At 46.3% G+C, this 12,210-nt stretch overlaps 2 protein-coding genes and 1 non-coding gene across 5 annotated transcripts; 2 read left to right on the forward strand and 1 right to left on the reverse strand.

Moving 5' to 3' along the window:
* The first annotated feature begins 4,617 nt into the window (after positions 1 to 4,617).
* LOC125531112 (CRIB domain-containing protein RIC10) lies at positions 4,618 to 6,444 on the forward strand. Its single transcript, XM_048695518.2, has 5 exons — positions 4,618 to 4,814; positions 4,998 to 5,083; positions 5,375 to 5,469; positions 5,609 to 5,696; positions 6,082 to 6,444. The coding sequence occupies exons 2-5, from the start codon at positions 5,026 to 5,028 to the stop codon at positions 6,309 to 6,311; spliced, it is 471 nt and encodes a 156-aa protein (XP_048551475.1). The 5' UTR covers positions 4,618 to 4,814; positions 4,998 to 5,025; the 3' UTR covers positions 6,312 to 6,444.
* TRNAC-GCA (transfer RNA cysteine (anticodon GCA)) lies at positions 5,185 to 5,256 on the reverse strand. Its single transcript has one exon. It is a non-coding gene; the product is annotated as a tRNA-Cys (tRNA).
* Positions 6,445 to 8,179: 1,735 nt separating the features above from the next.
* On the forward strand, positions 8,180 to 11,934 carry LOC125536178 (uncharacterized). Of its 3 annotated transcripts, none has more exons than XM_087526887.1 (5): positions 8,180 to 8,679; positions 8,805 to 10,445; positions 10,565 to 10,807; positions 10,904 to 11,017; positions 11,475 to 11,934. In XM_087526887.1, the coding sequence occupies exons 1-2, from the start codon at positions 8,502 to 8,504 to the stop codon at positions 9,488 to 9,490; spliced, it is 864 nt and encodes a 287-aa protein (XP_087383013.1). In that variant the 5' UTR covers positions 8,180 to 8,501; the 3' UTR covers positions 9,491 to 10,445; positions 10,565 to 10,807; positions 10,904 to 11,017; positions 11,475 to 11,934. The 3 variants fall into 3 exon arrangements, with proteins under 3 accessions (XP_087383013.1, XP_087383012.1, XP_087383014.1); XM_087526886.1 differs by having other exon boundaries at positions 10,565 to 10,743; XM_087526888.1 differs by having other exon boundaries at positions 10,565 to 10,743; positions 11,480 to 11,934.
* Positions 11,935 to 12,210: the final 276 nt, after the last annotated feature.

Genomic DNA, 12,210 nt, shown 5'->3' on the forward strand with positions numbered 1-12,210 from the left:
CTCGTATATGGAGGTGACAAAGAACTCATCGTAAAAGGTTACGTTGATGCAAGCTTTGACACTGATCCGGACGATTCTAAATCGCAAACCGGATACGTGTTTACATTAAACGGTGGAGCTGTCAGTTGGTGCAGTTCTAAACAAAGCGTCGTAGCGGGATCTACATGTGAAGCGGAGTACATAGCTGCTTCGGAAGCAGCAAACGAAGGAGTCTGGATGAAGGAGTTCATATCCGATCTAGGTGTCATACCTAGTGCATCGGGTCCAATGAAAATCTTTTGTGACAATACTGGTGCAATTGCCTTGGCAAAGGAATCCAGATTTCACAAGAGAACCAAGCACATCAAGAGACGCTTCAATTCCATCCGGGATCTAGTCCAGGTGGGAGACATAGAAATTTGCAAGATACATACGGATCTGAATGTTGCAGACCCGTTGACTAAGCCTCTTCCACGAGCAAAACATGATCAGCACCAAGGCTCCATGGGTGTTAGAATCATTACGGTGTAATCTAGATTATTGACTATAGTGCAAGTGGGAGACTGAAGGAAATTTGCCCTAGAGGCAATAATAAAGTTATTATTTATTTCCTTATAATCATGATAAATGTTTATTATTCATGCTAGAATTGTATTAACCGGAAACATAATACATGTGTGAATACATAGACAAACAAAGTGTCACTAGTATGCCTCTACTTGACTAGCTCGTTAATCAAAGATGGTTATGTTTCCTAACCATGAACAATGAGTTGTTATTTGATTAACGAGGTCACATCATTAGTTGAATGATCTGATTGACATGACCCATTCCATTAGCTTAGCACCCGATCGTTTAGTATGTTGCTATTGCTTTCTTCATGACTTATACATGTTCCTATAACTATGAGATTATGCAACTCCCGTTTGCCGGAGGAACACTTTGGGTGCTACCAAACGTCACAACGTAACTGGGTGATTATAAAGGAGCATTACAGGTGTCTCCAAAGGTAGATGTTGGGTTGGCGTATTTCGAGATTAGGATTTGTCACTCCGATTGTCCGAGAGGTATCTCTGGGCCCTCTCGGTAATGCACATCACATAAGCCTTGCAAGCATTGCAACTAATGAGTTAGTTGCGAGATGATGTATTACAGAACGAGTAAAGAGACTTGCCGGTAACGAGATTGAACTAGGGATTGGATACCGACGATCGAATCTCGGGCAAGTAACATACCGATGACAAAGGGAACAACGTATGTTGTTATGCGGTCTGACCGATAAAGATCTTCGTAGAATATGTAGGAGCCAATATGGGCATCCAGGTCCCGCTATTGGTTATTGACCGGAGACGTGTCTCGGCCATGTCTACATTGTTCTCGAACCCGTAGGGTCTGCACGCTTAAGGTTACGATGACAGTTATATTATGAGTTTATGCATTTTGATGTACCGAAGGTTGTTCGGAGTCCCGGATGTGATCACGGACATGACGAGGAGTCTCGAAATGGTCGAGACGTAAAGATTGATATATTGGAAGCCTATGTTTGGATATCGGAAGTGTTCCGGGTGAAATCGGGATTTTACCGGAGTACCGGGAAGGTTACCGGAACCCCCCGGGAGCTAAATGGGCCATGATGGGCCTTAGTGGAAAAGAGAAGAGGCAGCCCTACATGGGCTGTGCGCCTCCCCCTTCCCCTAGTCCTATTAGGACTAGGAGAGGTGGCCGGCCCCCCTCTCTCTCTTTCCCCCTCGGGGAATCCTAGTCCAACTAGGATTGGGGGGGAGTCCTACTCCCGGGAGGAGTAGGACTTCTCCTGCGCCCTCCTCCTGGCCGGCGGCCCCCTCCCCCTTGGCTCCTTTATATACTGAGGCAGAGGCACCCCAGAAACACACAAGTTGATCCACGTGATCTATTCCTTAGCCGTGTGCGGTGCCCCCTGCCACCATATTCCTCGATATTACTGTAGCGGAGTTTAGGCGAAGCCCTGCTGCTGTAGTGCATCAAGATCGTCACCACGCCGTCGTGCTGACGGAACTCTTCCCCGACACTTTGCTGGATCGGAGTCCGGGGATCGTCATCGAGCTGAACGTGTGCTCGAACTCGGAGGTGCCGTAGTTTCGGTGCTTGATCGGTTGGATCGTGAAGACGTACGACTACTTCCTCTACGTCGTGTCATCGCTTCCGCAGTCGGTCTGCGTGGGTACGTAGACAACACTCTCCCCTCTCGTTGCTATGCATCACCATGATCTTGCGTGTGCGTAGGAAATTTTTTGAAATTACTACGAAACCCAACAGAGGGTGCCGGTCAGCCCGGGCGTTCGAGGCCCGTTTGAGGTGCCCGTTTGGGTCGGGTTTATATGACGTCTGCTCGGGTGTTGGGGAGGGGGGCAGGAGTTGAGGTGCCATGTTGTAGATGCTCCTAAGGACCGATGATTAGAAGTTTTTTTTAGGGATATGCTTGGAAGTGTTACTAGTTGGGAGGAGATGGAAATGGCACTTTTCTTTCGAGATTTTTTTAAATAAAAAAACAGGGTAGAGAACGAGGGGGAAATGAGATGGGTTGACCCCAAGCGTGGTTTGGCGAGTTGGCGTCACAAAAAATAAATCACGGCAGTCCTTCTCATTCTTATATTTCAAAAAACAGGTCCTTTGCGATATGAAAAGGGAAGCATCCCATGGAGCGCATGGCCTCCACCGGGATCTTATCGTGATCGGCGAGCCTTCACTTTACCCTTCTCCCGAGATACATATCAAACTGTCCTGTCAAAAAAGAAGTTTCATATCAAATTCCTGCTCCAAAACGGATTCTGAACCTTTAAAACCGACGACGAGAAGATCTCCAACTTCCACGAGGATCTTTGTTTTTGACCGGACGGAAGAACTCCCAAGACCGCAACAGCTCCTCGCCGATCACATGACGATCATGCCACGATCTCAACAGCTCCCAGACCGCAACGGTGCCGATCGGGGTAGGTGCGAGGCATGACCAGATCCTGTCCGATCTGGGCCAACCAATGCACATAGACATATGCTTCTGCGCCGATCCCCCGATCCAACAGGCAACAGCTTATCCACACGACATGTCTGCAACTGCAACACTCCCGAAATATGTTTATTAGACAAGAAAAGGAAGTGCTTAGCTGTGCCCATTTCTGTCCTTATAGAAACAGTTAACTTGTTTAGCTTGCATCGATGAGTTCGTAGCCCATTGCGGCATTTTATATGCGTCATAATTGAGGGTCTGTGTGCCGCAAAAACCCGGGAAAATACGGTAGCTCTTCGTCACTAGGTTCAATCCAGAATGACAGGTGGTGCTGGACACCTGGTATTTCCTTTTCTTTTCTCTTCGATAATGGGGGACCTGGTATTTCTCCATTTGTGAAATGGCTTCTGACCTTCCCTGGAGTTAAGAAAATGGAGGGTTCTGGAATATTGTAAATGGACACTGACATCAGGTTCTGATTTCTGATGCTTTTTTTTGAAAAGGAGGTTCTGATTTCTGATGCTGAAATGATGTAAATGGAGTTAAGAAAATGGAGAATTCTCAAGTATTGTAAAATGGTAGTAGTAGTGATGTCTTTTTCCGGCTGAGCCTGCAAATGATGGTATTATCTGTTACTGAATTGGTAAGACAAGCAAGCTCTGGAGATTGGTTTGTGATGCTGCATGGTTAGAAAATTTCATGGCAGAAGCACGCAAGCAAAGAAGATAATACAAGTTTTATGGCAAACAAATAAGCTATCAAGAACAAATATTGATGGAATGGGACACATCACCATTCCCCAAAGAAATAGGTCAGACGTGTGCCTCGCAAGAAAGGAGGTCTCACTTCATAGCTGAAGGTCTACATCTAGTTCAGCAATATGAAATACCAAGTACAAAACTAGCTGTGGGTGGCAATGGCATTTCAGATGGTCCAAAGTTGCTGTTGTGCTCTTAACTACATTTCTCAATGCTACCTAATACCAGCAAGACTACATAATGTCCTTTCAAGGCACTATGATTAAGGACCATGAGCCACATGCCTGATCTTAATCTGACAGACATGGGCAACCATTAATTCGTTCTGAAACTTTAAAGAATTTGACAGTGGAGAGGTCAAGTTGTGTGTAGTAAAACAGCCAGCCATTTTCCAGAACAATCTCTGCAAAACATTCAGCCTACTAAGAAGTAATGCAGAAAAATAAAATTCAACTCCCTTGTTAAGAATATTTTGATACTAACAGTTTGAGCTTCCTACTTTTGTACTTCCTCTGTAAACTAATATAAGAGCGTTTAGATCATTAAAATAGTGATCTAAACGCTCTTATATTAGTTTACGGAGGGAGTATCATAGAACATCGAAGTTGTGTGTAGTAAACAGCCAGCCTTTTTCCAGAACAAACTCTGCAAAACTAATGCAGGAAACTAAAATTCAACTTCTTGTGAAGAATATTCTGATACTAACAGTCCGAGTTTCCTTATTTTTTATAGTAGAACATCAAAGCACAAGGAAATGATTAGCAGAAGAACACAATCCAAGTACAGCTTAAACAGCAACAAGTCAGCAGGCATGAATTGGCCCCTAGAGAATAAAAAAGGAAAAAAAAAAGAAGAAGAGGTGCAGCCAACTAACTTGCCACCATATTTAAGCAGTCGTCATGCTACCCTCTCAGAAGATTTAGCTCCCTCTTCCTCCCTCCTCCCTCCAAACCAAACTCCTTGTTCTTCATCACCATCGTCAGGCTCGAGCTCGCTTTCTTGATTCGTCTACAGAGTGAAACTGGTTCTGAAGATTCAGAAATAAAGTCGGCTTTTCGGAGTTTTCGGGCAGCTTAAAAGTACTTGCTCTTGAGGTAAGCTATCTTCTGCTCTTCTCTACACGTCTTGTGTTGTATATAATTCCGGACCTCTGAGAAGCTTTTGTTTATCATGGCATGAGAGCTGAATTTCCCGAGAAGGCGAAAAACAGCTTAAATCCTAGCATACAGTTGTTCTGAATGCATCTGTGATCTTATTGGACATTTCCATTCCTGTAGGAGCTTTTCTTTGTGTAGGCCCTCACAAATGGCGGTAAAGATGAAAGGGATCTTCAAAGGGCTGAGGATATTCTCGCACATGTTTGGTAATAACCCCATCTTCCTTTCTTGTTCCTCGGTCCTCCCGACTTCAAATACAGTTATGTTGGTTTATTTTTTCGAAACAAAAATAAAAATAAAACGAACAAGGACCCAACCGGGTTCGAACAGGTGACCTATTGATCTGCAGTCAATTGCTCTACCACTGAGCTATGGACCCGTTGTATGAATTTTGTGATACATACATCTACTCAACAACTGTGCCTATGGCTATGAGACATCACAGAAATTAATGAATGTAATTTCTACTTACACATGTAACTGTTGTTCTGCTGCAGCTCAAAAGGAGCATGAGATGGAAATCGGGTTCCCTACAGATGTAAAGCATGTGGCTCACATAGGGTTGGGCACCAGCGACACATCTCCAAGCTGGGTAAACATGCAAATAACTTGAAGTCCTTTTCAAATTATCTTCTTGTAGATCATCAGACTTTATTATGCCATCATATTATGAGTCTATCTATTGTCGTCTAGTATTGTCACTGATGGATAATGTGCATTGATCATTTTAGATGAATGAGTTCAAGTCGTCAGAAGATATGTCTGCAGGCTCTCTGAGCACAGCTGAGCAGTCAAGGCAGACTTCTTGGACCTCTACAGGTAATTAGCATCCTCTCATTTATCTCTGTCAAGAGTTAAATATATCCAACATTCAAAAAAGACATAAATATATTCAGAAATGGATAAAGTTTCATTCAGGGGTGATCCCTGATTTTCCACCGTAAAAGTTTCACATCGCTTATATGTCAGTGTCGTGACGACGGATTTGTATATAAATTAGAACATATCGAGACTTTACCTATATAAGACCATATGACTCTGTTATTGCAAAATCTGCATGACTAATCATTAATGTGCATAAGCATGAGAATCTTCCTGAGCTGTTTTCTAATGATCAGTAGTAGTGGCGTAGCACTACACAGTTTTCCCCATTGGTTGCCTCCATGCTTACTAGGTGCTGACCAGCAGTATTATATTTCTGCAGACTTTGAGCCAGCAAGATCCATGCTGCCAACTGAGATCAATTTCCCAGACAGACCAGCGCAGGAGTCCTCCTCCTGCCCCCCAAGAGGCCCCAGGAAGGCAAGGAGGAAGAAGACCAGGACATCGTCTCCCACCTCCTCTGCAAGATCATCTTCCTCGAGGTCGAGGGCCTCCTTCGCGACGGCGTTCGACGATTTCAACGAGTCGCAAAGAGGACTCCGGGTCGTGTAAAAAAATCATGTGTGGCCACCTTGCATATAATACATGTTTCGGGTTTAGGGAGGGGAGGTGATTTGTGAATTGCTTTATTCTTTGTCCAGTTTAACAGATGGTTGGGAATGCAAAAGTAAGTTGGAAGTTGATCGATGTTTGTTGTCCATAAAGCTTTGGTATCGCGCAATCACAGATCTTGTTTCACATTGTTTTTCAAAGACACGTTACTGTAAAAAAAAGTGCTAATCAAAGGCATGCCTGCCAGAGTAATGTCAATGATCATGACATGTTGTGGACTAAGCATGAGACCAGCAAGCCCTGTGAACTGTTTGTTTTCCACGCCACCAGGACAAACGTGCTACTGACCGACATGATGAGATGCAGAGATGGTTCATCATGCCCATCACTTTGTTCAAGAGCCATGCACTTCCTTCAGACAGAACATGACTAACATTATGGGCTGCCACATTGGTCGGCTAACTTTGATCAGCATTTTGCAGTTAGGTCAGTAACAATCTGCCTGTTGTGATTATGCAGCTGCAGCCTGTCTTCCTTGAACTTGGGTGAAGCATATTTTTCTGGATATATTGCTCAAAAGGAGATGGTTTATAAGGTCAGGCAGATGCACGAAGATAGGTAGCCTCGCCAAAACATTGCGAGAATCTTATTGCGAACATAAGGTAAAGTGAGGCAAGGAATATATATTATATGAACAATAGCATCAGCATCAACTATCAAGTAGGAGTAGACAGCAAGAATCCTGTGCTATGCGGCACTTACCGAAAAGAAGAGCCTTACAAGGAGAGATCAAAAGAAGACTTTCTGAAGGATTCCTTTCTCAAGTCATATTTGGGAGAAGCATGGAGTTTCAGGCTGAAGCTGGCTTCACGCTCCATTTTACCGTTGGAGCTCGCATCGCGGTTTGAGCCTTGTAGTCTTTATGACCGTGCTCTGGCACGTTTAGCTAGGAGGCTTTATTACCTGGATATCAAAAAGTTTAGTACTAACCCTAATCCACTATGCTAGCCTAGTAGTACTAAAATCCAACGCTGTACTAGTTTTTTTCATTTTGAGAAACGCTGTACTGGTTGGACCGAACACTCTGCATTGTTCGTCCATAGTTGTACTAGTAAATCACCCTACAAAAATTAGACACTGCTCCGTGGTCTGGAAAAGAACTCTCTTTTTCTCTGTTCGCCTCGGGGAGTTTCACCGGAATTCCTTAGAAAATTCACATTAAAAAGTAATTTGCAAAGAATTAGCAAAATGGACTATGCAGAGAGCAGGGGCTGAAAATTTGGAAAGTTACAGTCAGTTTTTGTCCTCACCATTACATACTACAAAATAAGTGTCTGAAACTCCATCAAATTAACTGAAACACCCTTACACAAAAAAAGTAACTGAAACGCCATTGAAGAAAATTGGCTGGAAGCTAAAATAATCCTTAATGTTATGTGGCGACCGTTCTCTAGGAGGAAAACCCCAGCGAATCTGACAATGGCAAATTTCAGATATAAATGCACTAAAATAAACGAAATGTCATGTTTTTTTTGTCAAAAATGTCATTCCCCAAACACTAGAACTGCCCGCCGCGCCGTTCGCAAATGCCATCCTGCCTAGCGAAGGGTCGCTGGCTATTGCAGTCCAAAATAATAACCAGACACCTGCATTTTATCATGTCAGCTAGTAGGGAAAATCAAATCGTATGTTTCAAAGTTCAAATCGTATGTCGACCAACTTAACGGGACCCTGCCGGCAATGCAAAGTGCCTGCGTCCTATTCCTCGTCGTCGCGCCACTCTCGTACCAAAGCACAAAAAAAACGCATGGAGAACGACGTTGCCCATATGCAGGAGCCAACGCCCGCGGACTTTTACCGGCGCACAAGCCATGAATATATGCCTGTGCCACTCCGCAAAGGCTCCGTCAGCTCAGCCGCAGCATAGCACAGCAGAGAGGACGCCATTGCAGCCAGGGCAAGCACAAAGACAGCTCGAAAACTTGGCGGGGAGATAGTTCGGCTAGCTCAAGGTGTCCATGGAAAGCAAGGCACCCTCGTGAAGCCCCGGCAACGATCTCGAGGCCTACAAATACCCGGCGGCTCAGGCTCTTCCATCTCATCGAGTAGAGGAAGAAGCACTTGTGCTGTTGTGCAATCTTGATCGGTCTTGTGGCTGTCTAGCTAGGGAGTTAATTTGGTTTTGCAGTGATGGCGAAGGGTGCGGGTTACGGGCTTGGGTTCGCGTGCTTCGCTCTTGTGGCGGCGATGGCCGGCGCGGCGCAGTTCAAGGTCGGCGGCGACAGCGGGTGGAGCGTGGCCGGCGCCAGCAAGGAGTCGTACAACACTTGGGCGATGAAAAACAGGTTCCAGGTCGGAGACACACTAGGTAATCCACACACGGCCGAACACCTTCGTCACGGATCAAGATTTCGTCTGCCACGGGCCATGGCCAGACCTTCGACCTCTTCTTCTTCTTGATGTGTTATTAATGGTGGTTTTGTGCTTGTGCAGTGTTCGTGTACCCCAAGGACAAGGATTCGGTGCTGGTGGTGCAGCCGGCGGACTACAACGCCTGCAACACGTCGTCGTACGACAAGAAGTTCGCCGACGGCAACACCGTCTTCAGCCTGGACCGCCCCGGCGCCTTCTTCTTCGTCAGCGGCGTCGAGGCCAACTGCCGCGCCAACGAGAAGCTCATCGTCATGGTCCTCGCCGGCCGCAACGACACAGGCACCGGCGCCGCGCCGCCGCCCGCCGCTCCGGCACCGGCACCGGCAACGTCATCTCCACCTCCGGCCGCTTCCAGCCCGCCTCCGGCAACGCCCCCCTCACCACTCCCCGCGGCGCCCGCTCCTAGCGCGCCTAGTCCCACCTCCGCTCCTCCTCCGGCCTCCGCTTCCGCCCCGCCACCGGCCTCTTCACCTGCATCTGCTCCTCCGACCTCGTCGCCGACTGCTCCGGCGTCCCCGCCTCTCCCCACTCCGTCGGCCCCGACCGGCGCCCCGCCGATGGCGCCCTCAGCGAACGCTCCCGCCGGCGCGGACGGAGGAAGCACGAACTCAACGGGCACGTCATCATCCCCGCCCCCCGCCGGCTCCAACGAGCGGAACGGCGCCACGCTCACGGTTACGGGCGCCGCGGGTCTCGCCGGCTCGGCCGCGGCCTGCATCGTCGGCTTCGCCATGCTCGCGCTCTGAAGCGTGACCGGAGAAGGGCGACTACTACAACTACAGTACTAACTAAGACGAGTGATCTGTGTGTGCGTCGACTATCGATTGACCTCTTTGTATTATACACGTATTGGTTTTCCATCGGATGAAATAAGAAAGAAACAACCGAGATTCTTGAGAAAAGAGATCGATAGAGCTCGCAGGGCGATGCCTCGCCGGCCAGCCCGCGCGGCCGTGCCGGCGATGCAGGGGAAGCCGGGAAAGAGAGGCAAGCGGTAGTCGCGGCGTGCGCGATGGCCCGGTGCCCTGATCGATGAGTTTGTGCATGGGACTGAAACATGGGCTCCGTCCAATAACGCTGTTTCTTTTCCTTTTTCTTTTTTGTTTCCTTTTGTTTTTCCTCTTTCTCCCCATTTTTTACTTTTGTTTTTCCTTTGTTCTTTTGCGTAAAATACAGGAGTATTTTTATGACATGCATGAACACTCATTTTCAAAGTGTGAATGTTCCTTTTCAAAATAATGAACATGAAAAAGTCCACCAGAGCGACACGACCGATTGGCACAAGAACTAATCACTTTATTAGTAGGTATAGATTGGCACAAGAACTATTTTAAGATTTATTTTTTTCTAAAAGGGTATAATAGTACTTGAGTCGCTCGTCCGTTTCCGTTCCTCACGGCATGTTCAGAGGCCGTCCCCACGCACGAATGAATCGGTTTCTCCGCATAGCCGCCGCACATCCCGCTCGTAGACGGGTAGCTTGGTGCGCCGTTTAGATCATCCCCACGTGGCGACCCTGATCCAGAAGAGAAGCGGCAGTCCGCGACCTTGTTGTCACTCCTCCGCCAAGGTTCCGGCCGGTCGTGGCGCATCCAATCCGCGTGCCGGCCGGCCCTGTACGCCATCATCGGGAACTTCGTCGCCAAGGCGTGGAACGGCTCCGGCCTCTTCCCTGACCCCTGCGGCCAGACCGCCATCCAGGTTCCTCTCCCCCACAACCCCTTTTTCTTTACCTCGTCTTCAGCTCTTGATTGATTTATGTTGGCTTCAACTTTGAGTAATGGAGGATTGGAAAACACCAAAATTTGTTCTTTTTTCAGGAATTAATCAATCCCCAGTTCAGTTCCTGCTCTACATTTTCATGTTTTGGGATTCAGTATAAATCGTCGCTCACAAGGATTGCTTGCACGTCTAATTAATGGAACTGCTGCTCTACACCATACGTCGGATACCCTACTGCCTTAGTCAGCGCCGCCGGCGACCTTCCCGCACACTAAAGGTAGGTGCATACATGTTGTGTAGGAGATGATGGCAGCAAACTTTCAGCTACAAGGGGTTTCGTGGTAGGGAACTATTGCGGTTGTGGTCCTATTATCAAGTTGTAATCCCAGCTGAATAGTATTTTATTCTCTGTAACTAATCATGTTTTTGTGGTATAGGATGATGGAAACAGTCCCGATTGTGTGGGCATATGCATATGGTTCGTGTACATAACAGTCTGAACTGGCCTTGCCATCGATCTAATCTACAACTTTTGTATCATGCGCTGTTAGGTACTGCTATTTTTGTGGTAGTATTATTTTCTTCAAGTATTCCGTTCTCTGTAACAAATTCTGCTAGTGATTACAGTTTACTTGCCATGAAGCCTGAGCAGTGCATCTATATCCTTCATATAATAGCTTATTTAATCATGCTTTCTACAAATTTTAGTGCTCAAAGATAATAAGACTGGACCTTGAAAGTGGGTAGAGAGCAAATGAAATTTTGCCATCAGAATGTGATACTTCAGTACAAACGTCCTTTAATGATGTTTGCTGTTCTTAGGGAATGGGGATCTATCTTTCGTTTAAAATATCTACTCCTATTGATTTGTATTGAGTGGAACTTAGTAGAGTTGGACTTCACGGATTTACAAGGTTGCTGCCTAATTTATTTAGGAAAATGTTACTAATACTTCTGACCAAAAGTAGGACTAATGTTCTGTGTGGGCGTCCATGATGGACGTTGCAGTGCAGGGCCTTGTTTCAACGGCGGCATTTTGAGGTCATGTACATATGAAGATTGGAAATAGTGTTGGTGATGTGGAAACTGATCTGAATGGGATGTATTTGGGATCATACCAGGTTTCCCTGCTACTATCTCTACAGAGATGGGCGAGCGACGCCGCAGTTTCTTGTTCTTGCAGATGCATTATTGGATCATTTCTTCTGACTATAGTGAATGCCTAATCTTACGGTTATATGAGCAGCATTGTTCTGATGAACTAGGCCGTGTGGTTTTCCATCCATGTAGCTTGATTGTATTCTTCAAATGTGGCAGAGTAACGAGTTGCATTTTTTTGTGGGTTTGTGTGTGTGTATTGGGGGTTGTATTGCTCGCCTTGTGGTTTACAGAAATTTAGACGGGCGCATGACCTTGTTGGGCGTTGTATTGCTGGGGCTCCTGAAGATTGATAAAGTTGGGGTTGCTAGATTGCACGCCTATTCTTGTCATTGCCTCGTTATATATTTTGCTGGTGCATAATACAATGAGATCACAATTCCGCTAAGCAAAGAATAATGTTTGGTGGGTAAGTACAGTTCTGTCATAGATTTGATCTTTGTTCTGCGAAAGAAAACATTCCAAAATTATATAGTAAATGTCACTAAGGATACCCTTCGTCCCGACATGAGTGAAAACACACGAAAGTACGTACCGATGTTAGTCATTCGGGCCCACAAGTAATGATCTTAGTCGGCTGGACCTA

Source organism: Triticum urartu, chromosome 6A (genome assembly GCF_056163025.1).
Source record: "Triticum urartu cultivar PI428250 chromosome 6A, HENAU_Tu73, whole genome shotgun sequence".
In the NCBI taxonomy this organism is placed as follows: domain Eukaryota; kingdom Viridiplantae; phylum Streptophyta; class Magnoliopsida; order Poales; family Poaceae; genus Triticum; species Triticum urartu.